Below are 27,840 nucleotides of genomic sequence, written 5' to 3'. Positions count from 1 at the left end.
TGGCTTCATCATTACATGATCTACAGCTTTCACTAGAGCGGTTTGCAGCCAAGTGCGAAGTGGCAGGGATGAGAATCAGTGCCTCCAAATCCGAGACCATGGTCTTGAACCGGAAAAGTTTAGAGTGCCTCCTCCGGGTTGGGGAGGATGTGCTGCCCCTAATGGAGGAGTTCAAGTATCTTAGGGTCTTGTTCACGAATGAGGCGAAGATGGAGCGGGAGATCGACAGGCGGATTGGTGCGGCGTCTGCTGTGAAGCGGGCGCTGTACCGATCCGTTGTGGTGAAGAGAGAGCTGAGTCAAAAGTCGAAGCTCTCGGATTTACTGGTCGATCTACGTTCCTACCCTCATCTATGGTCATGAGCTTTGGGTCATGACCGAAAGAACAAGATCCCGGATACAAGCGGCCGAAATCAGTTTTCTCCGTAGTGTGTCTGGGCTCTCCCTTAGAGATAGGGTGAGGAGCTCAGTCATCCGCGGAGGAATCAGAGTAGAGCCGCTGCTCCTCCACATCGAGAGCAGCCAGTTGAGGTGGCTCGGGCATCTGATTAGGATGCCTCCTAGACGCCTCCCTAGTGAGGCGTTCCGGGCACATCCCACCGGGAGGAGGCCCAGAGGGTGACCCAGGACACGCTGGAGGGAGTATTTCTCTCGTCTGGCCTGTGAACGCCTTGTGATTTCCCCAGAGGAGCTGGTCCAAAAATGGCTGGGGAGAGGGACGTCTGGGCCTCCCTACTGAACCTGCTACCCCCACGACCTGACCTTGGATAAGCGAAAGACAATGGATGGATGGATGTTAACGTACAGAATAAAGAGGACCGGACCTAGGATAATTCCTTGTGGGATACCAGTTACTATTTTACGAAATACATATTTACTATTATTAATGACAACACATTGTTCACGATCTTTCAGATATGATGGAAACCAAGACAATGATTAATTAAAAAAAAACTAAATGATGAAAGCCTTGAGATCAGTAAGTTGTGATTCACCGTATCAAAAGCTTTTTTCAAGTCAAGGAAAACTGCCCCAGTGATTTGTCCCCTGTCAAGTGATTGTTTAACCTTTTCAAGCAGCATACTGATAGCTGTCTCTGTGGAATGATTGTGTCTGAAGCCAAACTGAAGGGGATGCAGAAGATTGTTACTTTCTAAATACAATAGTAATTGTTCCAGAATAATTTTCTCCATCACTTTTGACATCACCGGAACAAGACTTATTGTGGTGTAGTTATTAATTTCATGGGGACTTCCCACTTTGAAAATCGGTTTCACCAGAGCTTTTTTCCATGCTATGTGGGTTAAAGGTTCTGCTAAAATATTACTAAATTTTTTTAAAAACATAACGTCTCAATTATATATATCCTTTGCGTAAGAATTGCTTAAGCTTTTAATTGCTTTTTGAACATCAGAGTAATGAATTTCCTTTATCTCGAACAAATCGGAACACTTTTTGTTAGGTTTTATACCATGTATAACTGGGGCTGGTAGGAACTTTGATGCCAGATATTTAACTGTAGAGGAAAAAATCATTGAACATTGTTGCTAGCTGAGCAGGGTCAGTTATGATTTCCCTGCTGCTGCAAGTTCATATTTGTAATTGGTACATGCATTGGGATTCAGTAAACTTTTTAACTGTTTCCAGATCGTCTTACCATACCCTCCTGCTTCTGACAGAACATTTATGTAATATTTATCTTTAGATTTGTACATTTCTTTAACTACTCTGTTCCTCAAACTTTTAAAAAGCACTCAATCTGTGGTCCTTTTTGTTTTTAAGAAAAGATTTTAACGTGTAGTCTTTCTTTTTCGTTAACTACCGAATGTCATCCGATACCCATGGTAGCTGTAGTTTTCTTTGTCCCTTCCTTAGAGTTTTAAGAAACCTATTCATAGTATTACAAACATTGAGAGTATATGTATTGTAGCAATCATTTGTCTGATTCTGGTTTCAGACATAATCCCAGTTGACTTTTGCTAATTCGGCCTCAAATTTGGGTACATCCTTTCTTGGAATTTGTTTTATAATCTGATTCTGTGTATTGTAACGACTTACAAAACGATTTCGAGGTAATTTTCTTGAAATGAGAGTGATATTGTGGTCGGATAAGCCGTACACTAGGTTATAGGCTTTTATGATTCGACCAGGTTTATTAGAAAAAATTAAATTATTAAAGTTTGACTATTTTTGGTGATACGAGATGAACCATTGATTAACTGATGAAAATCAAATCTTGCTGTCAGATCTCTAAGTGATTTTTTTTCAATTTTTCGTCCATCCAGTTTATATTAAAATCTCCCAAAATGATTACTTCACTGTTGTGTTTAAATCCTTTTAACACATTTTTTAAGTTATTATAAAACGTTGAACTACAACATGATGCACTACCATAATATTAAAATTCATACGAGGTGAAAGACAAACATTTATACATACACACTATTAATATATGCTCATCTATTAATATCTCATTGACCTTAAATAAGTCTCTTATAGGAATTAATACTCCCTCTCCGCAGCCTACAACTCTATCCTTCCTGAAACATGTATATCCAGGTACATCAATCATATTAGTAGGAATGTTATCAGTTAGCCAGGTTTCACTTAAATATAAATAATCAATTTATGTTTAAGTTCAAGTTAGAACCAATTAACAATGTTCTTATTTCCTCACATTTAGATATGAGTCTTCTTATATTTAAATGTCCTTTAAGTGTAGGGTCCCAGACCACTCTAGCGTGAGTGTGTGCATCAGAGTGCACACACCTGTCTCTGCCTGCCCTCAATGATGCCGTTGCGACATGTCTACAACTTGATCAACTAGAACTGACTGCGTGGAAGTTTTACCACAGACATATGGACGTCAGGTGTGAGTCCCGTCAGCATGTTAAGCTTAACGGCTCAGTAGTTGGATCCAGATTTTAACAAGCAATTATACACTGTTTAAAGTTAAGTAATGTTTAATAAATAACTCTCTGTCTGTTAGGCATTGTCCGGTGAATATCAGCTCTAGAACTGATACCAGGACAATAGTTGAAAGGGATGATTCGAGCATTGACGTTCTTTTAACAGCAAACTCTGCACACATATGGAATGAATAAGTGACAACTTCTCTTGAAGTTCAAGAATTTATTAACAGAAATAAAATGAACATCCAGAGAAGATCACTATAGAATGCCGTTTATCTGAATTAACACTATATTTCAGTCAACAAGTCCTCTCTGCGAGGCTAGTGAAGCTTAACTAAACTATTAAGCAAAATGAAGATAAAAAGAAGCTAAGGAACTATGTACACGGTAAAAGACACAAAAGGCAAAACAAAGTGGTTGATCATCATCAGAATAATTCAGTGAATCCCGGTTCACTGCAGATCTGAGTTAAAGAAAGAAAGTTCATCTTAAAGAACATGGAATGAGCTTAAATTAGCTTAACTAATAATTCAACATTTGGTATGTGTTTCAACCCATTCACAATGCAAATCCTGAGTTAAACTAAACATTATTTGATAAAATAACATTTTAAAGAAAGATTGGGCGTGCTTGTGGCGTAGTGGGTAGCGCGACCCATATATGGAGGCCTTTAGTCTTCCATGCTGCTTCGATGCAGACCTTCTCCTGTTGGCTGTTGGCTCATTAGCAGCCTCATTTGTTGTGGTCTGTTGTCATTCACACAGAACAATAAACCGTGCCAGCCGACATGAGTTTTACAAACGGCAAAGCTTTGTCTTAAGCAGTAACGTGCCTCTACTCCGCGCTGCGTTCTCAGACCAGTGTGATGCGTTCCCGAGCGTCAGAAAGCTGCATTTAGGAGCATGGGACATTTCTAATTTACAATAATATATTTTTTTTTTACAAGTAACAATTAAATAACTTGAACAACTGGTATAAATGAATGATGATAAAGGAATTTATTTAACATGTTTTGGGACAGTTTGTATTCAGACGTTTTAAGAAAACATTAAAGTATTTTATGTATTGTTTATTAATTTATTTTATATTATACTTAATCTCCTCCTTTTCCTGTATAATCCTGCCTCAAGCATTTCGCTGGCTCTCCTTATTATTGTAAACTTTGTAATGTAACGAGAGTTCAGGGACATCCTACAATCAGGCTTAGGCTACTGGAGGACATCAGGGCCAGTTTTTCTCACTCTACTGATTTCTACTGTTCTCCAGTTTTGCATTGCATTGCATTGAAATGAAAGTCACATTTCCTGCCACAGTTGTTTGCTGCTTCTCCACCGAAGCCAGGCCTGCAAGCTCTCCACCATCAGCCATCACTTATCAGTTACCCTCCTTCACTGCCTTGAATTTTAGTCATACTCAAAAACTGCTAGTTGAAAGAATAATTAATTTCATTATTATTTTCTGTTTAAATATCCAGTCATATTCACTGAATTAGAACATCTTTTTAGAATGTTTTTTAGTCTGAAAATGACAAGTACCTTTTGAAATTAACCTTAATGCAGGTACCAAACTTGTCCTTAAACCACAATAATTGTATTTATTTTACTACTATAATGTACTATTTTAATCTTAAATCTTATTTTTATTAGTTGGGATGGCTGCCAGCACAACACTGCATTATGTCCTCGTGACAGAAATCATCGCTAGAAAAATGCATTATCATCATTCAACAATGATTACTGAAAAAGACGTACTTCGTTCCTGCAGTTCCTATACTGTCCACGAGTGGTGCTGTGTGAGCAGACAACAAGCAGTACTCTTTGAGTTCCGGGTCAGAGGTGAACTCCTCCGTCTTGTGGCTGCTATTGCTTGCTGTGTTGTGCTGTGCTGCCGTTTTTCCTAAATTACTGAAGGATATTGTTGAATCAAGTCCAATTTACCCAGACGAAGGGTGTTCCATTGGGTGTTTTCCTTGCAACTACGTGACGGTGAGTCGTTTATTTAGTGTCGGTTTTATATTATGGTAGAAATGCGGTGGCTAGGCTGCACGCCACTGAGCTATATGCTACATGTAAAAGCCTAACAGCAGCGCGATCCCTCCTCTGCTGCAGGTAAAGAGCCGGGTGAAGCTGACACCCCACCCACAGAAAAAACTCTGTTAAATAGACAGAATGGTTAGTGCTTCGTTTGTGCCATTAAAATTAGCGTTTGTGCTGTTTTGGTTTTGAAGATATTAAAGAATATTTGTTAAGGTCATCCAGAATTCACCATCTCCCCATTTTGCTTCAAATCCGATCAAACTGGGCTACTTTTTTTAGTGCTTCGTTTGTGCAGGTTTGTGCCGTTAAAATTATCGTTTGTGCTGCTTTGGTTTCGGAGATATTATGAATTTTAATTTCAACCGATGACGTCATCCCAGCCCGCCGCTTCAAAACAAAGTGCTACGGTAAATCATATGTTATTGCCGTCACTGTAAAAAACGTAAGTCTTTTTAATATATTTCTACTGATAAATCAGTAACATTACTATGAAGTTGTGTCATCTACCGAGCCTCCCCCCACCCCACCCCCCCCTACAGCATTCTTATAAAATGATTTATATATTCCTGCTTATTGGCAAAGATCTCTTGGGACACATGTTTTTGTTTGTTTTTTTAGTTTCCTGACTGAGGGGAGAGGCTGGAACAGTCTCTGTGCAGGATGGCTGGCGTCCTTAATGATGTTCCTCATTTGTGTAAAAAGATGTGGTCAGATCTACCGTTTGGTCTCAACACTTTTCTCAAGAAAGCAGTTATTAATTTTATATTTTTCTTTTATCATGCAAGTTGTTTTAGCTGCTATTGTAAAATGTGTGTTATATTGTTTTGTACTTTATTCCTGAATAAATATTGCGATTTATTTTGTCTCATTTAAAGAACTTTACTTTAGATAGCAATGTCAAGTGACATTGCCAAAAAAGGCATTTCATTTATTAGAATGTTCAACTGTTTTCATAAAGTCTATTTTTCCTAATCAGAAGGGTTTATTCTTCTTCGAGAGTATAATGTTTATAACATTTTCAAACAATAACTTGGTTATAGTTGATCTTAGTAGTCATAGTTCATTACTCCTCTGAATTAATTAGAATAGCAAACCTTTATTGCTCTACAATAGGGAGATTTGGGGGTGTCTGCACCTAACAAAAGGGCAATTAAAGTATACAGGCTTATATAACGCAGAAAACATACCCAAACTAAAATCAATAACAGAAAAACTGCAAAAAATAAATCACACTGGTCAGCCTATAAACAATATAACAACATTAAAATTCATAATATCTCCGAAACCATAGTAGCACAAACGTTAATTTTAACGGCACAAAGATGCACAAACACAGCACTAAAGAAGTTGACCACTCTGGTTTGCTTTGGCTCCAGCTCAGCACCAACAAAGGAATAACAATGTAGCGCTTTATTTTGCAGCGGCGACCTGTGGTGATGTCACCGGCCGGAATTAAAACTTATATTATCTGCGAAACCAAAGCAGCATAAACGCTAATTTTAACGGCACAAACCTGCACAAACGAAGCACTAAAGAAGTTGACCAGCTTGGTTGGATTCAAAGCAAAATGATGGGATGGTGAACTCTAGATGAACTTAACAAATATTCTTTAATATCTTCAAAACCAAAACAGCACAAACGCTAATTTTAACGGCACAAATGTGCACAAACCAAGCACTAACCATTCCGTCTATTTAACTGAGTTTTTTCTGTGAGTGGGGTGTCAGCATCTGACACATGGCCTTTGGTGAGCTTTGGTGACATTAAGTATTGGCACCCTTTTTGAGGAACTTCCCAGTACAGGATTTGGACCAAACTAACAGAGTACAATCACCCGGTGATACTGGACACAACCATAGACATATATAAAGAGTAGACCCCGCATCGACCGCTCTCGCCTATAGGCGCTGACGAGATTTAGGGGCGCCATCTTGGGGCGGTCGACAACTCCGCTCAGTCTAATGTGTTAACCAGGTGCAGAATCAATTTTAATCAACTATAACTCGTTTAATGTTGAACTAATTTTCACATTTGTTTAGCTTAAAACTTTAAAACTATAGCTATTATAACAAATGGTCCAGTGCGTTTAAATAATCTTAGTGGGGTTAAAAGTAATAGAATATTCTGACATGATGTATGTATGTTTCAAAACACAGCCACGCACACATTTTTTATAATTTTTTTATTGCTATATAAACAAACACATTTGTACATGTACATATGTACATATACTTCCCAAAAAGAACCCGTGATGGGCGAAATCTGTAAAGTAGTAACCTTTATTTTTTTTTACAATTATTATATACAATTAAATACACTATAGTATATTGAAACCATAGAACAAAACCTTTTTACCGGCCCAAGCATTTGTTTAACAAATGAAAGTACTATATAAACGTTTTTTTTATTATTATTTACAAATAAGCTGTAAAATAATAATTTTAATCAATACGAACTGAAGGCTTCAAATTGCGGAGATCAGCGTGGCCCACCGCGACCCGAGTCATTGGATTAGAACGGGAGAAAATTAAAAATTATTAAAAAAAAATACAAAGTACAGTAGGACAAATAGTGACTCGTGTGTATTTCACTGCTCTTTTGACTGAGGCGCTGCATCCGTGACTCCGCTCTGTAGCGTTTTTTTCTTCTAAAGCCCGCGGTGCAGGTGAGTTTTTTTTTCGGGAGAAGAACACATTTTTATCGGTAGTTGTCACTCTTTTTTCAAAAAAGATTCTTATAAACCGACACGCCACCTGATGAGAACTGTAATGAACGGCTCATCAATGCAAATCCGTGAAGCAGCGAGACCGTGAAAGGTGAACCGCAATATAGCGAGGGTTCACTATATATATATATATATATATATATATATATATATATATATATATATATATATATATATATATATATATATATATATATATATATATATATGCTGTTTATTCACGAATGTCTAACAACAACTTTGTATCTCCTAGTATTAGAAAACTTGCATTCTGATCAAAAATATAAACAATGTCTTTTCATCTTGCTTGTGAAAAGTTATCCCTCGAGCCCTGACATAAATAATCCCTCGATTTAAACAAAAATGAGCCGCACAGTGCTGAGGCATCATTAGTGTGTCAGCTTGAATCAGCAGGATTAGGTATCAAGTCGACCGCCCCAAGGTGGCGCCCGTAATTCCTGCGCAGCGACAGTCAATGCGGGGTCTACTCTTATATTATGTCTATGGACACAACCATGTTAGCGGCTAACGCTTAGCATGTTGCTAACCGGAAGTAGCTCTAGGAAGGTCTCACCAACTTCTGCTTCACAGAGTTTGTACTTCCTTTAGTAGTTTGTAATGCCTTTAACATTTTTATTCACATATTTCATTTTTTCATGTTACATTGAAGTATTTAATCATGTTTTAATAACACCAATTTTCCATGCTGCTTGGATGCAGACCTTCTCTTGTCGACTGTTTTTTTTGGGGAGGCTTAGTTGCTAAAGGAGGCCGATCTGACACATGGCCTTTGGTGAGCTTTGGTGACATTAAGTATTGGCACCCTTTTTGAGGAACTTCCCAGTACAGGATTTGGACCAAACTAACAGAGTACAATCACCCGGTGATACTGGACACAACCATGTTAGCAGCTAACGCTTAACATGTTGCTAACCGGAAGTAGCTCTAGGAAGGTCTCACCAACTTCTGCTTCACAGAGTTTGTACTTCCTTTAGTAGTTTGTAATGCCTTTATCATTTTTATTCACATATTTCATTTTTTCATGCTACATTGAAGTATTTAATCATGTTTTAATAACACCAATTTTCCATGCTGCTTGGATGCAGACCTTCTCCTGTCGGCTGGTTTTGACAAAGACAAATCCTTTTCACACTCAGAAGATTTGATTTAAAATCCCTAAGTGATAAAAGCCTACGACCAAGGAACTCGGAAGCTTTGCCTTTGACGGTTACGCGCACCACCAGGCGGGCGCCTTCTTCAACTTCTTCAGAAGTTGAACGTTTCTAGTTGCTTTTTATTCTTCCGTCACCGTCAATACAGCACGAACCGTGGGCTGTACCCCCACAAACTATATATCAAAACGTGCGTCTCGACTCCGCGAAGTGTGCTATTTGTACTTGATGCCATTTAAAGTTACCGTGGTGACAAAATTAACCAAAAACCACTTCTCAAAACCACTTCCTAGACACAGTTGACCTTTCAAAACTGCAGAGCTCAGCATGGCACTTTTTTTTGGTACAGGGGTTTAAGTGTTGGGCTGGTGCAAATAAGGTCGCAGGTTCGCAACCCGCTTGGGGTACCGAATATTTTTTTTTTTTTTTACAAGTAACAAATAAATAATTTTAACAACTGATATAAATGAATGAATGATGAAAAAATTGCAACAGCAAGAACTACCCCCCGGCCAATACAGCACCACTCACCTGTGGGAAATGGCACTACACACCATTTTTGTCAAATGTTGAGTTCTGGGCCCAGATTTGGTGAGGCTTAGTTGCTAAAGGAGGCCGATCTGACACATGGCCTTTAGTGAGCTTTGGTGACATTAAGTATTGGCACCCCAACACACCATTTTTGTCAAATGTTGAGTTCTGGGCCCAGATTTGGTGAGGCTTAGTTGCTAAAGGAGGCCAAAGTGAGCTTTGGTGACATTAAGTATTGGCACCCTTTTTGAGGAACTTCCCAGTACAGGATTTGGACCAAACTAACAGAGTACAATCACCCGGTGATACTGGACACAACCATGTTAGCGGCTAATGCTTAGCATGTTGCTAACCGGAAGTAGCTCTAGGAAGGTCTCACCAACTTCTGCTTCACAGAGTTTGTACTTCCTTTAGTAGTCTGTAATGCCTTGAACATTTTTATTCACATATTTCATTTTTTCATGCTACATTGAAGTATTTAATCATGTTTTAATAACACCAATTTTCCATGCTGCTTGGATGCAGACCTTCTCCTGTCGGCTGGTTTTGACGAAGACAAATCCTTTTCACACTCAGAAGATTTGATTTAAAATCCCCAAGTGATAAAAGCCTACGACCAAGGAACTCGGAAGCTTTGCCTTTGACGGTTATGCGCACCACCAGGCGGGCGCCTTCTTCAACTTCTTCAGAAGTTGAATGATTCTAGTTGTAAACTGTAATGTATTTTGTAATGTAATTTTTTTGCCGCTATCTTGGCCAGGACTCCCTTGAAAAAGAGATTGTTAATCTTAATGGGACTTTTCCTGGTTAAATAAAGGAATAATACTAATAATAACTAGAATCGTTCAACTTCTGAATAAGTTGAAGAAGGCGCCCGCCTTTAATGTTTTCTTAAAACTTCTAAATACAAAATAAATTAAATAAATTAAACAATTTCCCTTATCATCATTCATTTAGATCAGTTGTTCAAGTTTTTTAATTGTTACTTGTAACAAAAAGAAAAAAGGTTTTTGTTGCAGCTCCTTAAATCCCCGGCAAGTGAAAAAGCAAAACCAAGACAGGTGCGGTTCCTGCTGCAGCTCAGCCATGCCTTCCAGTATAGGTCCCCTATTTGGAAAAAGCAGTGACAACATGCGCACAGAGACCAGGAACATGACAGTAATAATCCTCCCAGCATTAAGTCCAAGAATGCCCTATAACAAACACAGAAGCTTTTGTATAAGCAGCAGAAGCAACAAACACCACATGCAAAAATGTTAATCAGAAACTGTCTTCTTAGTGGTCAACAAAATCCATGTTTCCAAGAAAAAAAAAAAAAAAAAGAAAATTTGGGAGCCCACCCCATTGCACCAGTGGGCCCCTTGTTCCTGTTGCTTGTCTGCAGCACGGAAAACTCCCAACAACTGCAGCTTACTCGCTCAATTTGGGAAGGGTTTGGGGTTGTTGCCGGTCTGAGGTGATTTGCGAAAAATCTATAAATCGTACACCAATGAGGAATACATTTCCTGAATCCAGACAAAAAGACCTACATTTTGATGTATAATTTGTCTACTTAGAGTGAAAATTGAGCGAGTAGGCTGAAGTTGTTCGGTCTTTTTTGCATAATTTTGACTTTGGGGTTGTTGCCGGTCTGAGGTGATTTGCGAAAAATCTATAAGACCTACACCAATGAGGGTTACATTTCCTGAATTCAGACAGAAATACCTATGTTTTGATGTATAATTTGTGCATGTAGAGTGAAAATTAAGCTAGTAGGCTAAAGTTGTTTGTTGTTTATTGGATAATTTTGTCACCAGGGTAGGTGAAAATGGTGTGATAAAAAAATCTATAAGTGCTACACCAATGAGGGTTACATTTTCTGAATCCAGACAAAAATACCTACGTTTTGATGTATAATTTGTCTACGTAGAGTGAAAATTGAGCGAGTAGGATAAAGTTGTTCGGTCTTTTTTGCATAATTTTGACTTTGGGGTTGTTGCCGGTCTGAGGTGATTTGCGAAAAATCTAAAAGACCTACACCAATGAGGGTTACATTTCCTAAATCCAGACAGAAATACCTACGTTTTGAAGTATAATTTGTGCATGTAGAGTGAAAATTGAGCGAGTAGGCTAAAGTTGTTCGTGTTTTTTGGAGAATTTTGTCACCATGGTAACTGAAAATGGCGTGATGAGAAAACGATAAAAGATATCCACATTCCGTTTTCACTTCTGAATAGTTCAAACATATATCTACAAACTGGAAGTCAAACGATGTTCGTAGGTGAAAGCATGACGACACAGTAGAGCGTTGAAAATGGCCATTTTTCTGTGTTTTTTTGCGAATTTTGTTCCAACCGTAACTGGAAATGACGACGTCAAGTACAAAAAGCCCTCATCCCGTCATCGAGACGAACGTTTCGATATATAGTATGTGGGGGTAGACCCTGCGGTTCGGCCTGTATTAACGGTGACGGAAAAATAATGAGTCATTTTAAAGAAACCCTTATTAGGTGCATAGTAGTAGGCCTCCTCCATGCATTTTCAATGCATAGGCGGGCGCCTAATGAAGGGGAGGAGGGAAGTGAGACAGGTTTTGACCAGAGCTGTGAGGAGGAGGTCAAGAGAACAGGTTGAAGACTTGGATTTACGGATAAAATTTGAAATTTCGGAGGAGGTGGGCAGAAGGAAGCAGCAAATAACTGGCTATGGGGGAGGGGCAGAAAGGAAGGAGGAGGCAAAAGGGTTAGTATGTAGTTGCTGGTGAATGGAGTTGATATTTTGATTTAAAACATAATTTATGACTTACAAGTCTCACTTGAATACTTGTGACAAGGCAGGGAATCAATGAGGTCAAAAATTTTGTGTGTTATTGAGAAAAGAGACCTCTGTTGGAGCAGATTAGATCAGAGTAGTAGTTTGATTTAGTTACGGCTATTGAGTTTGAATAGTGAAGATGAGTTTTGTGCATTTCTTTGTGTATGGAGAGACACGTTTTTTTATGGAGGCGTTCAAGTTGGCGACCTTTGGCTTTCATGAGACCGAGCTCAGTTGTAAACCATGGGACAGAGCGGGAAAAGAACACAGACTGGGTTTTGAGAGGGGCAAGGGAGTTAAGAATGTTGCAAAGTCCAGAGTTGTAATGGGTGACAAGATGGTCTGGAGAGGACAGATCAGGGATTGGCATATTCTCAATGTGGGAGGAAATAATGTCTGTATTTATGTTCTTAATGCGAAAAGAAATCTGGTGGACTGGCTTGATTATGGAGAGAGACAGGGAGACATTGAAGGACAGAAGAAAGTGATCAGAAATATGAACATCATCAGCAGAACAGCTGAAGGGGGTTAAACCAGAGCAGCAAATCAAATCAAGCAAATTACCTTTTATGTGCGTGGGGAAATCTACATACTGATGAAATCCAGAACTGTCTAGGCAGGAAATAAAGTATCTGATGAGTGAGAGGTTTATATTGTCCATATGAATATTGAAATGCCCCAGGAGAATGACATTAGGAGAGAGAGTAGTCAGGTGGGTGAGTAGTATGGAGAATTTGTTTTAAAAAGTCGCTGTGTGGTTTGGGGGGTTTGATAGACTGTGGTAACTATCGGAGTGCGACCAGGCAATTCAAATGCAGAGCATTCCATAGAGCGTAAAACAGGAGTAATCTTCCACTTCTCTTGAGAAGTGGAAGTAGTGCGAGACCTCCCCAGCGGCCAGAGCCACGAGGATGAGAGATCCTGGATGAGCTGACCCTCAGGGGACCAAAGTTGACAACATAGTTGTTGTGGCCGGGGGCATGGCTTGCTGCCTTAGCCAGGCTAGCAAGTGAACTGTAGTTCTCTAATCCAATTCCAAGTGGATTAACTCTAATCCAATTCCAGTTGGAATTGGATTAGAGTCATCAAGGTGGAAATTCCGCCGAGATCCACGGTAGATGTATCTCCGGCGGGGAAGGACAGCGATCCCCGGGTGTAGCTGGACAACTAGCGGGGGAGGCACAGACAGAAGCCCACGGAGCAGGAGGAGATAGTGGGACAAACCTGCCTCAGGTCGATGTAGAGTGCAAAGGACAGTCCTAAAGAGATTACACCAGATGTAAAACTTGCAGGCCGACATTATAAACGGCAGCGAGCAGCTTGCCAACAGCAGCAACGGCGTCAAGTCGAGAAGACAGTTGGAGAATGAGGTTAATTAACCACACTCAGAACCAAAAACATTGGGATGGCAACCAAACTGTGAGAAAGTGGTCACAGGAAGCTGAAGAAGCCCTTCAGGGTTGTTTTTAAAACTACTGATTGGATTTCTTTTTGCAAGCCACATGGAAAGGACATAAATGCCTTGTCTAAGCGTGTGACCGACTATATGAACTTCTGTGTGGACAGCATTATCCCCACCAGAACAGTGAGATCCTTCAGTAAGATGCTTCCCTAAGCACCAGGGACCTGAAGGAACTGTTGAACAAGAAAACATCAGCATTTAGACTTATTGAGTATACAGAAACAGCTCAAAGTCAAGATCAGAGACTGCAAGGTGTTGTATAAGAAAAAGCTTGAGAATAACCTTCAGAGGAACAATATTAGAGATATGTTGCCAGGGATGAAGAAGAGCACAGGCTTCAAGCAGAAAGAGAATCGGATAGATGGAAGTCTGGAGAGAGCCAATGAGCTGAGCACATTCTTCAATAGGTTAAAGGTATACTATGCAACCGGGGTTGATTTTCCAGCGAGGCTCCCCCCAGAGGGCGAAAGTAAAAGTGCACTGACATAAAGATGCTCAGCTGTTCTGGTTTCTCCGTCAAGCCAGGCACGGTTGTTTTGAGCTTAGCAGACAGGCGAACGCAACGAAAAGTCGAAAAAACCACGTTACGTGGCTAGATACCTTTTTTAAATTCTTTGGTTCAAGGTAATGTATTTTAATTGATAAATTACTTAATGTTTCATTTCTAGATCCAAAAAAGTTTATATATTGAGAAATAAATGTTAAACTCAAACATGTATCACTACATAAACAAACAAGTACTAAAAATAGGTACTGTTAAGTACCGGTATTGATTATCGGTTCAAATGTGAAAGGTACCCATCCCTAGCAGTGGTAGAGACCTATAAAGACTTCCTGGGAATTCTGCCCTTTATAAAAGTATGAAATGTTCTTGCAGTCTCGAATAAAATAAACTGAAATCTGCAACATGCTCTGCCAGAAGCAGAATAATTGCGTATAGGTCACCTTACATAGGAACGTTTCAATTTAAGATTTAACATTGACTTTTAACTCATGTCCCAAAGTGACATATACTGAACATCCTGATTCAGTCATGTGACTAGTGAGGTACTCTGGATATGGAAGACATAATTGCCAAAGTCTTGGTGCACATGGGCTGCTAATTTGTGCAAATATACAGTAGATATCATGTATCATATGCTTTACACCGTTTTAACATATTTTTTAATTCATTCTAAAGGCGTGGCAGCTTTTATTTTGGTGTGGCGGTGCGCCACGATCAAATACATGTAGCGGAAACTCTGGAATAATTATCAAAGTTTTATTTGGCTTTAGGTCACTCCTTTTCCTGTTTCCCCCTTTTTTTATTATTTCATTTTTGTAGAATGGATAAAAGAAAAAAATATAGCATTCAAGAGGCATTGGAAATAATCACTGGAGATGACAGTGAATGTGAGGGATCTGAAAGTATCTCAGATAAAGTACCCAAAAAAAAAGTGGTTTCCATTGAATTCAGTTCCTCTTAAACTGGTGAGAAAAGGTATTGTTGTATTGTTGAATCCCAGATTCCATGTGCATTTATGGTTAAATAAATGTTAATTTAATTTGTCAACATCTCATTTTCTAGCCACTCTAAGAGCGTTGTATTTGAGCGACAACGACTTTGAAGTTCTTCCTTCCGACATTGGGAAGCTGACAAAACTGCAAATAGTAAGTTCATCACACTGCTTGACACATTTGTCGTTATTATCGTTTTCCTATTGGCAGACAATTTTTGTAATTACACAAGAGTATTATACATCCATAAACCAGAGTATATGTGTATATATATATATATATATATATATATATATATATATATATATATATATATATATATATATATATATATATATATATATATATATATATATATATATATATATAAACATAAACAAATACTCCAACAGGATGTGAAAATGTCACATAAAAACTTTGTATGCAACCAGAGTGAGCTACTGACGTATAAATAAAAAAAGTCAAATAACGTGGCTATGCAGGATGTCCATTAATGCAATTCTCATGCATGCCGCAAGGTGCTCTCCTGAAGTTTGTTTTGCAGGTCAGTTTCGATCCTGTTTATTGCAGAGAAGGTTTGTTTACAATTTACTCTGACATGAGTAGTGCCGCTGTAGCCAGTTGACTCGGGTAAGAGTAGCTGTCTGCTCACTCATCGAATCGAGTTGAGTTGACACAAAATTTAAAAAATGTGATCATGGAATCCTGATTTCCAGATAAATAATACCATTTATAAGTGGGGTTTAAGATTTTTTAAACCGATAAATAAAATACACCTACTGGAGACATGCCAGACAATATACCTAAATGCACAAATTAATTGACACTATAACATATTAGCAACCTGCACAAGTTTAAGCTAGTAAGCACAATCATGTACATTTTCACAATGCAGCTTATCTCTTCCATCGAGTAGAATAAAAGGGAAGAGGTAAAGGTGTAAGACCCCGTTTATAGTGAGAGGTTCTCTTCTTTGATAGTGTTTAAATAACAAAAGTTCCTCATACTGAAAATGTCACATCCTGGACTTCTGCAGACTCATGTCCATGCAAGTATGTGGGAGTTGTAGCTGCACTTTTCTGTACAAAAATCGATCATCTCTTTGCTAGTGCTATTATTTCAATTTGAGGACGTGTGCGCGCAGAGGCCCCTATAAAACAGAGAGCAGCAAAATCAGTACGTGGGCCGCAAATGGCTCCCAGGCCACGCTTTGGAAACACTTGCCCTAAACCATTGTATGGAATACAATTAACTTGAATTTCAGCAGAGGTGGACATGGTACAGCGGATAGTACTAGGGAGGGTGGGACAGCTTTCCAGTTTTAAGATGTGAACACATTAACTTTACAGGGGTGATTCTTTTTTAAGGCAAATTTGGAAAAGTAAATCAGTTCAGTGCTTTTACCTTAATCTTGGGAAATATTTAAATCATTGGCTTTTCTTTGAATTGTTGTTACTCAAATTTGCCATAGAAATAAACTTGTCTTGCCTTCTAAAGATTTTAATATATTTGTTAAAACATTTGAGAAACTGTGATGCTAATGTATATTCCCCAATATCTCTTTTTTTGTGTGTCCAGCTGAGTCTCCGGGATAATGATCTGATCTCGTTACCTAAGGAAATTGGTGAATTGGCTCAACTCAAAGAGCTTCACATCCAGGGCAACAGGCTGACTGTTTTGCCTCCTGAACTTGGTATTAAAAACACAGACACGCAGGCATAGTGTTCTTCATTATTTCATTCTTATCGCTATTCTACTGTTATCACTACTTCACATTAGCAGGACTGCAAGTAATTTAGCAACTGGGGATTTTCTTTATCGAGTTTTCAATCAATCAAACATAATATTGGCAAGTTAAGCTGCAAGGTCAGTGACTTAAGGATTTATTGGGGGCCGAGCAGCGAAGCCTATTGTTTTTGGAGAAATTCTTCTATATTATTATTCTGCCTCTTTTATTTCTGCCACTTTTTGGAGGTCTAGGCATGCATGAAAACTCACCAAGCTTTACCCAAAATTGTCTTCTGCATAAAATGGCAAGATTTTAATGGAATTAAATATAGTTGTGGCCAAACGGCTCTACAGCACCTCCTAGAGTGAGATAGGCCTACTGGTAAGTCCTAGAGTTTGAAATTTGGTACATGGGTAGATCTCTGTAAACAAAGAAGAAAAGTCTCTTGGCGGTTTTAAGGCTTGCCTTAAAACGAACAGGAAGTTGAACTTTAACAAACTCCTCCTAGGGATTTTGAGCAGTCTGCTTCAAATTTGTGACATGGTACAGCAAAACCAGGAACTTGCTAAAGTGATAAGAGACAAACTCAAAGGAGCACTAGTGGAAGACTTTCAAGCTATAAGATTCGAACTTCAGGCAGTCGACTCTGAAATTGATAACAGCACTAGGGCCATACAGGCTGAAATAAATGTCATACAAGCGGACATTATAGATGTAAAGGATGGTCTATCAATGTGGTGAGATGAAGTCACCTCACTACAGTCTACGGTAACTAGTCTACGAAAAGAAATTGCTATGCTCAAAGATAAATGTGAAGACCTGGAGGGGAGAATGAAAAGATCCGGTTTTCCACAAGCTGTTACAAAAGTCATCAAAGAAGTCTTGCAGAGACCATAGTACTAAGAACTACTTCCATTGCTACAGCCAATTCTCATACAGCTCACTTTCCAAGTGTTATGACGTTAAAGCAATAGACCGGAACATTACCAGCAAATATGCTGTTTTATGTTAGACTTTCTTTCCTTTCCTCATTGTACAGAAAATACTGAATGTGGAGGTAAATGTCAGATATGGGAATGACACATCTCTGCCCATGATTCCAAACAGTGACAGCTATCTCAGTAATTCAGCCAACAAAGAGATCACTGATTGAAATCAGACTAAACCCATCTGCAGCCCCCCTTGGAACCCACTGGGTACAAGGCCAGAAGATCTTGCAAGAATTCCACACCTATATAAGAAGAAATGGCCAACATTACAGAGAAGTGTCCCCGCTACCCAAGGGAAGAGGACACTGCTGGAGCGGGCTGTTCTCACAACGAATGACTGGCGTGAACCAGCTGGAAATGTTGGAATCTCACTACAAAATAGATTTGATCCACTTCAACATGACACCTAGGAATATTCTCTTTTTTCCTGACAACAATCAAAAGTATGAGGACAACCTTCGTTCTCAATGGTCTTCCTCCAAGTGGCCTGAGAGAGTGAGCTACAGGGCCTCAAACCTTAACATTATACAATGCAACTGTATATGGAATTAAACAGTTCTGTAACAACAAAAACACAGAAGTGATGATCTGTGACCTTAACCTGGTGTCTTTTATCTCAAAGAGCAATCAAGAGGTCATGAAAGATTGCCCAACTCATAATACACACTGGAGCCCTGGGGGACGTTGTCAAGAAAAATATATTGAAGGAGGATTTTATTTGTCTGCTAAATAATGTTGAAGGTCTTGTTGTCGAGGTGTTTCTCAGCAGTGCTCTTGTGCCCATTTATTGTACAGATGAGATTTTTTTCAGATTTCTATGCTTAATAAGAAGCTAAAAAGCATGCAATAAAACCTCTTCACTTTGACAACTTTAATATTAAATGGGAGTAAAGACATCTTTTATAGGGGAGATGGTTTTCTATCTAAATAGGCCAGAACCACAACTCATTTCCAACATGTTCTATTCTGTGAACCCTAAAGTGGCCGCTTTGTTCTTAAAAAAAAGTACAGCATGTGCATAAACAAATTATATACCCAGTACAACTTGAGCATGCCAAGATAAACATGGCCAGAAAGAGACTTATTCGCTAATATAAGAGGATTTACCCCAAATATAAACAGAACAAAAAATGAACCTACCCATATAATGTGAAATTCTCCATTTTAAGCAAGGGTTGCTCAAACTTTTATCTGTTTTGTTATGTAGCAAATCAAAAAGAATAATCGGATAAAAATAATACTTAAAGATAAGGTACACTATAATAGAAGTTTTACTAAATTGTATTTTCTGTATATGTCTGCAGGTAATCTGGATTTAACTGGTCCTAAGCAGGTGTTCAAAGCTGAGAATAATCCATGGGTCACTCCCATCGCTGACCAATTCCAACTCGGTGTCTCCCATGTTTTTGAATATGTTCGTTCAGAGACCTATAAGTAGTAAGTACAAAAATACACAGATCTATTTTTCTGTTGACTGTGATCGCACCTGAACTATGTCCAGATTTTTATCCTCCTGACAAGATGTTGACACGCTATCATTTGTCTGAGCATTAGGCTTGCAGTCATCCATAAATACCTTGATAAATTTAGGTATTTTCAGTTAATGTAATTCTACAAATGGAAAGAGATGATTTAATATAAAATTTTAATAACAGTGTTATTAGAGACCTTCCCTTTTATCAATATGACTTGAATTGCCATGTGTGAAAATCTTATTCTAGACATGTATCATCTACAGAGTGTTCTCTGGCTGAGAAAAATGTAGAAAGGCACAGCACCTCCGAAGGAGGCTATCAATTCCTTGTTCCAAGCAGCATAAAAGCTGAAATTCTGAGAAGATTTCAGTGTCTTGCCCTGAGGCATTGTGTGGAACTGATCACTTCATTTTGTTACTGTGTGTAAAACAAGACTTTGTTTTAGCTGTATTTGCTGCCACATTACACTTGTATATTTGTCTGTCATTTAAAGTAGGCTATGTGAAAATAACATTCATATAGTGACTAATGGTATTTAATTTTTTTTATTTTCATCTTCTTCACAAGCCCTGACTTTGCATTTCATATAGAAATGTGATATAGAGAAGCTGGTTGCATGTCATTCCCAGGGCAGCTATGCTGTACAAAAAGGATATCTTAAGATGGAATTGAACATTAAATAGTCCCAGCATAAAATCTAATAAAGCTTCTTGCATATTAAATCAAGCGGAGCACTATGGCGAAAGGAGTAAGGCTCCACTTGTGAAAGTAATATCTGTTGGGCTCTTTTTAGCATTAAGACAACAATTATTAATGCCACATTGCCAGGCAGGACACAAAACAATGAAATTCTAATGGTGTGATTGACTATTAAATCAAGTCTGCATTTGCCATCAAAATCCTTGAGCAATATTACTGTACAGCCAAGTCTCACTGAAAAACTTGTAATAGTTGGTCCACAAGGGGAAACACAGTATTGTCACAAGTTGGCTCCTTAATACATTTCAGTCCAACATTTTATTTGGCTTATTCTTTTACATTGGTTTGCATCACAGTTACGTGATTATCAAGTTTCTCCCAAAAAGAAAATGACCGACATTACGTTACTTTATGTGGAAACTCAACATTTAAAGAAAGTGTGTGTGTGTATGTGTGTGTGTGTGTGTATATATATATATATATATATATATATATATATATATCTGCAACACATTCTTCCAATTGCAAGACAATTACTCAACCCATTGAGTCACAGTAAGAGGAAAAGCTGATCTGAAATGGCCCGCTGCAACTGGCTCAAAGACTCACAAGAGCAGCTATGCCTGGGAAGCCGAGAAGAGGCCCCACTTTCCCTATGCTGCGATCCACTTCACAGGCCTGAAACACGCATGAAAGGACCCCAGAGCCTTCTAACAGCCATGTTTTGGCTAGCCGCACAACCTCATGCTAGCCTTTACTCAACCAGCCTTCACCTTGCCTGCTTCAACTGATTCCAACTGGACGCCCAAAGTGAAACGCACTGACACAGAGGCACGGACAGGTTTGACAGAAAAATAAACAGGGAAAGTTAAAGGGTTTATTTAGTTTACTTAATGCATTTTCATGGTGTTTTAGAAACAAAGCTAACAGACCTAGCTCCCGTTAGCATTTTGAAACCAAGCATTGCTGTGGATCGAGTGTGTTTGTACGCTCAAAACAAACTTTATCTCCATGAGTGTTTTATTCACTGATGAGATATTAATGTTTGTGTTTTCCGGTACGCTCTGTTCTTGTTTTAACGCATAAAGCGTAACTGCTCTGCTCCGCCATCCTTCTATGGTGTTATGAGCCTTATTCCCGCATCAATCTGGTATATTAATGCCGGTTTTCAAGGCAATTTTGATAACTATAGACTTTAACCAGGTTAGTGACGATCGCTGCAGCGACCCCTAGCGCCCGGAGGTAGGATCGCATTAATAAGATCGACCGTCAGGTTAAGTAATTTTACTGAGCAAATCAGTCTTCAGAATATTATTTACTCAAAGTAATGTTCTGCTTAACTTGGGCTTTGCATTGTCAATGGGTTAAAACACATGCCAAATGTTAACTCCATTCCATGCTTTTTGGAATCAGATCTTCAGTGAACAAGGATTCACTGAAGTATTCTGATTATGACCAACCACTTTTGTTTTGTCTTTTGTTTGTTTTGCATGTAAATAGTTCCTTAGCTTAGCTTCTTTTTATCTTCATTTTGCTTAGTAGTTTAGTTAAGTTTCACTAGCCTAGTAGAGAGGATTTGTTAATCAAAATATTGTGTTAATTCAGATAAACAGCATTACATAGTGATGTTCTCTGGATGTTTTATTTCTGTTATTAAATTCTTGGACTTGAAAAGAAGTTGTCACTCCTTTATTCAATGTGTGTGCAGGTTTTGCTGTTAAAAGATCGCTAGTGCTCGAATTCATCCCTTTCAACCATTGTCTTGATATCAGCTTAAGAGCTGATCATCACCAGACAATACTTAAAAGAGGTTTATTTAATAAACATTAAATAACTTTAAACAGTGTATAATTGCACAACAGCTCATTACAACTAAATGGAACTTAAAGCTTTTTAAGATTGTCGCCTAATGTCCGCCAGCATAATGCCATTACCTTCCGGATAACATACCACACAACTATGGTTCGTTTTAAACAAGGTTTGTTTTTGTTTCGCTCCACCATCATTCGATAGTGCTATGAGCGTTATTACCGCATTAATAAAGAGCATTAATGTCGAACAATGGTATTTTTGTATAACTTTAGGACTAACCTGTCATGATTTGTCTTTGGATGAACCCGGACACAGCACACACACACAGAGCTTGTCCTTAAAGTGAGTTTATTGAACAGGTTGGAAGGTTAATGACGAGAGGAACCAGAGTCTTTTATGGACGGAGATGAAGGGTGCAGAAGCTGGGCTGACAGGAGGAGTGTGAGGTGACTGACCAGGAGGAAACTCTGGAGCGGAGGACTTGAGACCGTGGAACAGCTGCGGAACCGCAGACCGTGGAACTGAGTTGTAGAACGTGGGACCGTGGGACTGCTGCGGAACTTGAGACCGTGGAATAGTTGCGGAACTTAAGACCGTGGAACTGCTGCAGAACATGAGACCGTGGAACTGAACTTGAGACCGTGGAACTGCTGCAGAACTTGAGACCGTGGAACTGAACTTGAGACCGTGGAACTGCCGCAGAATGTGGGACCGTGGAGCTGAACTTGAGACCTTGGAACTGCTGCAGAACTTGAGACCGTGGAACTGAACTTGAGACCGTGGAACTGAACTTGAGACCGTGGAACTGCTGCAAAACTTGAGACCGTGGAACTGCTGCAAAACTTGAGACCATGGAACTGAACTTGAGACCGTGGAACTGCTGCAGAACTTGAGACCGTGGAGCTGAACTTGAGACCGTGGAACTGAATTTGAGACCGTGGAATAGTTGCAGAACTTGAGCTGAACAGAACCCAGGAGACGTGAACAGGAGAAGAGAACTTGAGCAGGAAAGGAAGCGTGTCTAGGGTTGAGGCTGGCTGGAACAAAACTGAAGTGAAGGCTTCTGATGGAGCAAAACATGAAAAACTGAGCTGATACAGGGTTCTGGCAGAGACTGAGCAGGGAGAAGAACACTACGGACCGGCGAGCAAGAACAGACTGAGGTGAGTATAAATAAGGGTGGAACCAGGTGAGAGCAGTTGCAGGTTGATTGCAGCCTGACAGGTGGAATCAATTATTCTGAGCAGGGAAGGGAGAGAGGCAGCGAGGCTCAGACTGCAGCCTACAAGCTGCATCCTGACATAACCCATTTAGCGACCGATCGCTACAGCGACCCCTAGCTTCCCAGTGGAATAATCTCATTAATAAAATCAAGCAGCTAAAGTTACGGATTCGTACTGAGCAAAGCATTTTTTTAAATGTTATTTTTCTCAAATAAGGTTTTGTTTAACTCAGGATTTGCATTGTGAATGGTTTAAAACACATACCAAAAATGTTTCTAATTAGTTAAGCTAATTTAACCTTATTTCACATTCTTTAAGATAAACTTTGGTTCTTTAACTTTAACAGGATTCACTGAATCAGTCTGATACTGATCAACCATTTTATTGTCTTTTTGTTTCTTTAGTGTAGTTCCTGACATGGTACCAAGTCTTTTCACCCACATGCAGAACACACTGAGGAGGCAATGATCCAAGTTTTAAGTGATCTTTATTAAAAAGGTGAATGAATTATGCGCTGAGACCCCTCGGGACATCTAGGAGTGAAGCGGGCGAGGCAACACTTTGTAATGGAGGGAGGAGTGGGTTACATTGATTTAACTGCCAGGAGAAATGATGGGTGTGGCGCTTACCGCAGTTGGGTGAGTGATTTGCAGGGGGGAGAGTGAGCGGCTGCTGCGGCACGCCCAAGGCTGGGAGACTACCAATGCTTACAGCAGGGATGGTGGCGGGCAATCGGGATTGCCAGTCTGAAGTGAGTAATGGTGATCGGAGTGGTGTGACGGCTGTCTGGCAGAGAGGCTGGTCTGCGGAGGGCGTGCGGTGTCAAACCACACAAGCAGCGATGCTCGGCTGGACAGCGCACGGGGAACACCGGGGCTTGCAAGGGCTGTTGGAGACTTTCGTAGGAATCTTGAGAGGCTGTGGAGCAGACTGAAGGGGACTGGAGAGGACGGGCTTGATCTGCGAGACAGGGAAGGTTGGATGGATCCTGGAGTGCGGGGGCAGACGGAGACGGACGGCCTTAGGACTGATTATAGACCTGATGGTTTATGGGCCAGTGTAACAGGGGGCCAGCATTCGGGGCATGGCTCTTGCAGGGACATCCCTGTAGTAGAGCCAGACTTGTTGGCCCGGGCAATCCTGTGGAGCCGGGACCTGTCTTTGGTCCGCGAAGCGACAGTTCTGCTCCACGGATCTTTGGAGGGAGCATTTAATATGTTATTGAGGTGGGCGAATCGATCCAAAGATTGATACTATCATACCAACGCTGGTATTGATATTGAACAATATTTGTTTAGAAATATCCATACTTTTTATTGTCTCCGCGCACTGAATCACAGCACTTTGTTCCTCCCCCTCTCGTACCGTCACATGGCTCAGTGGCGCCAGCGAATCAGCACGCAGGCTCAGACTGGCCCACCCACTCAGCTCTCTCTCCACCTGACACAAACAACCGCGCTGCTGCTCCTCAGACTCCTCAGAGAGAGAAAGAGAGTCCGCCTGAGCAGAAAAACATGGAGAAGATATAAAGAAGCACTGTTTGGCTATATTTTAATACCGTAAATGAAAAGCCGGTTAATAAAGTGGAAACACAACAAATTTATATAAGCACATGAAAAACCATGAGCAGGAAAACGTCAAGCGACAGAAACGGAGAGAGGAGACGAAACTTCTCTCATTGCCCTGAGAGACCCAGACCAACAGACATTGACAGAGGGGTTTTAGTCCTCCAGAGAATATCCAGGTAGATAAGAGTGGTCATCTTCAGCAGCACTTCATTTTAACTTTCAAAGTACATATTATACATCATATGTTACTGGAGCCCACTCAAAAAGTGTATTTAAGACCTTGAAAGAACCCAGCACATTTATACCATTAAAAAGTGTTATTTAAGATAAGATAACATTAGCTAATCCCTTATTTATCCCGCGACGGGGAAATTTTTATAAATTAAAGCAACAGGCAAGTGCACACAACACAGACAAAATTACATAAGGATTGAAAGATATAATATAAGAGGTGGATTAGGAAAAAACACTATGAACATAACATTATTATTATTGTTATTATTATTATTATTATTGTTATTATTATCCAATTGTAATAATAAAATAAAAATCACAAAAACCGAAAGGTCAACAGTTTCATAATACGTCAAGCTTAAATGTAAAAAGTATCGGTATTGTATCAATATCGGCGATACTGACCCTGTATTTACTTGGTATCGAATCGATTAAAAATTCCTGATATCACCCACCTCAAATATTTTAGGTTTACATAGCCTCGTCTACACTAGACTGTGGTTGTTTCCCTAATTTCTTGAGGTGTTTATGACACTAAACATGGTTACGTTTCTTTGTATAAGTTTAAACTATGAAAGCTCAAAGCCATGAAAAAAACATCCAGTTGAATGCTCCTTGAGTTAAATATAACTGAACTTGGGGTTGGGTGGGTTTTAAAGATGTCCACTCATGATCCTTTTTTTTTTCTTCTTCTCAGTCTCTATGGTAGACACATGCAGGCTAATCCAGAGCCTCCAAAGAAGAGCAGTGATAAGAGCAGGAAGATCAGCCGCAAACCACTTTCTGCCAAGAACAAATGAAGATGAGGATGGAGATGAGTGTTCATCAATCAGCCAAACTGTCTTCAACTGTCCTTTTACTATGTTATATGAAACATTAGTATGCTTCTGCATGTCTTGTTTTAAATGTTCTATGGTCTTTCTGAATTTGTTTTGTTTCCATCTGCTTTATATGCTAATGAAGTCAGCTTTCAAACATAACAGGCATTTAACACTTTTTACATTCATTGTTGTAGTAAAAGTAGTATATTACTGTTTAGAGCTCTATATCAAATGGAAGAAGTGAATCAGAATAGGTGGTGCTCGTTTTCTATAGGTGTTGCTTGAAAATATTTTTGAAAGACTGCAGTTAAATGACTCTTCACACTACTTCTACTTCTGCACTTTACTATTAAATTAGACTAAAGGCTTTACAGTATTAAACCCAGTATTGGGCACAGAGCCAATAATACAAAGAGATAATTGTGGGGCAAACTTTTTGTTTAAAACATCATCGTTCATGCCAATTTTGGAAATTACTTGTGATTTGGTTAGCATTTATTGGGTTTTGATAACTGTAAGTTCAATAACATCCACAACATATTCATCCACTATTTATGTACCTGTCCTAGCTCACGTTACACATTTGCACTGACTTCTTAATAGTAAAGGTCCTACATACTTGCACAGACATGAGATCACGAACGTCTGCGCTATCCTAAACTAAAACAGCTAACCCCTCTAACATGCTGCGCTGTCTACGTTCGTCTTGTTTTGTGGGTGGACATGCAGCACCTTTATTGTCTGAAGACGTGTGACACAGACTGACAGCCGTTTGTTAGCAGCTAGCGTTAGCTCCGTCAAATTTCCTTATCAATATTGCCTTTGCAGCTTAAAGGCTGTGAAGCCAATAGTTTTGTATGCTCTATTCTTTTGTTTGCAGAATACCGCTGAATAAACCCCTCAAAGATCCTTAAAATCCATCAGATGCAAATGCATATACTAACTGTTCTCAACTCATAATTGTGTTCCCATCATCAGTGCCTTAGTGTCATGTCTTGGCTGAGTTTTTAGTTTATTACAAACCTGTTTATTTTTTTTATTAGCAGCCATAGTGATGGGTAACAAAAAATGTGATGCTTATGATTCTAATTATTTAGGCATCAAGTGATTATTTGAACAATGGTGCTTCCCCTAGTACCAATGTCGGCTCTTTGCATTATATTCTTCCCCTATTTATACTTTAGAAAGAGCTCACTGTGTCTGCTTTACTTTTCAGCATATGAATCCTAATATACTCTGATCATGTTTAAAACTATAGTTGTAGTCCTGTTCAAAAACGCTTTTTATTATATTGGGTAAAATTGTCTTTCCATCCTGAAAGAAGTCAACACATTTTGTATTCAGAAAATGGGGGTTAAAAATCGATCTCTGTGGGAGCAGGAGGCCTGTAAAAATTCTAATCAATTCTTGGTCTTCACACTGAGGAGCATGGATTTGTCAGTCCACATGTCATTCTGACGCGCTCATGTAACAGCAATGTGGCTCCACGATCCTTGTTTGTTTCCGCTTCTTGACTGTGCATGTAGACTTCTAGTGCATATGTCTTTGGTTAGCTTAGCGGCTAGATTAGTGGTTAGCTTCTGTGTTAGCAGCGGAGCTACAATGAATGCTCTCACTGTATACTTTGAAGTATCGCAAGAAGCAAACTGCTGTCATGTTTATAAGAAGAGGACGGTCTCTGTAGAAAAGTAAAACCATAGTGGATTCGGGAGATTTTATTTACTCTAGCCCCATTAAGAGAGGAAGAGCGATGTAAGACAGTTATTCAAAAATGGCCTTGGGGAGACTGGAAAAATCGCCGACCCTAGCTTTAAGGACTGGTCAGAAAATTAAGGAAAAAGCAGCCAAAGTATAAACATCTTTACTTTAAACTTTACTTTCTTGATAGCAAGAAGTTCAACTTGTTGGCAGAAGGGGGGGAAAAAAACAAAAAAAACTATATATAGCGGGAGATCGACAGGCGGATTGGTGTTGCGTCTGTTGTGAAGCGGGCGATGTACCGGTCTGTTGTGGTGAAGAGAGAGCTGAGCCAAAAGGCAAAGCTCTCAATTTACCGGTCGATTTACATTCCTAGCCTCATCTATGGTCATGAGCTTTGGGTCATGACCGAAAGAACGAGATCCCGGATACAAGCGGCCGAAATGAGTTTTCTCCGTGGTGTGT

General features: G+C 39.4%; 1 protein-coding gene across 1 annotated transcript in view; it reads left to right on the top strand.

The window, feature by feature from the left end:
• The window catches only part of rsu1 (Ras suppressor protein 1), a 54,602-nt gene extending 26,998 nt beyond the window's left edge, over nucleotides 1-27,604 (top strand). Inside the window, exons 6-9 of the mRNA XM_012856460.3 lie at nucleotides 15,198-15,280; nucleotides 16,706-16,820; nucleotides 19,150-19,282; nucleotides 25,554-27,604. Coding sequence (XP_012711914.3) covers nucleotides 15,198-15,280; nucleotides 16,706-16,820; nucleotides 19,150-19,282; nucleotides 25,554-25,656 — 434 coding nt within the window. The 3' untranslated portion in view covers nucleotides 25,657-27,604. The remainder of the gene's footprint in view (nucleotides 1-15,197; nucleotides 15,281-16,705; nucleotides 16,821-19,149; nucleotides 19,283-25,553) is intronic.
• Nucleotides 27,605-27,840: the final 236 nt, after the last annotated feature.

The sequence above is a fragment of the Fundulus heteroclitus genome, chromosome 21 (genome assembly GCF_011125445.2).
Source record: "Fundulus heteroclitus isolate FHET01 chromosome 21, MU-UCD_Fhet_4.1, whole genome shotgun sequence".
Lineage (NCBI taxonomy): Eukaryota > Metazoa > Chordata > Actinopteri > Cyprinodontiformes > Fundulidae > Fundulus > Fundulus heteroclitus.
This window is presented reverse-complemented; position numbering and strand designations above follow the sequence as displayed.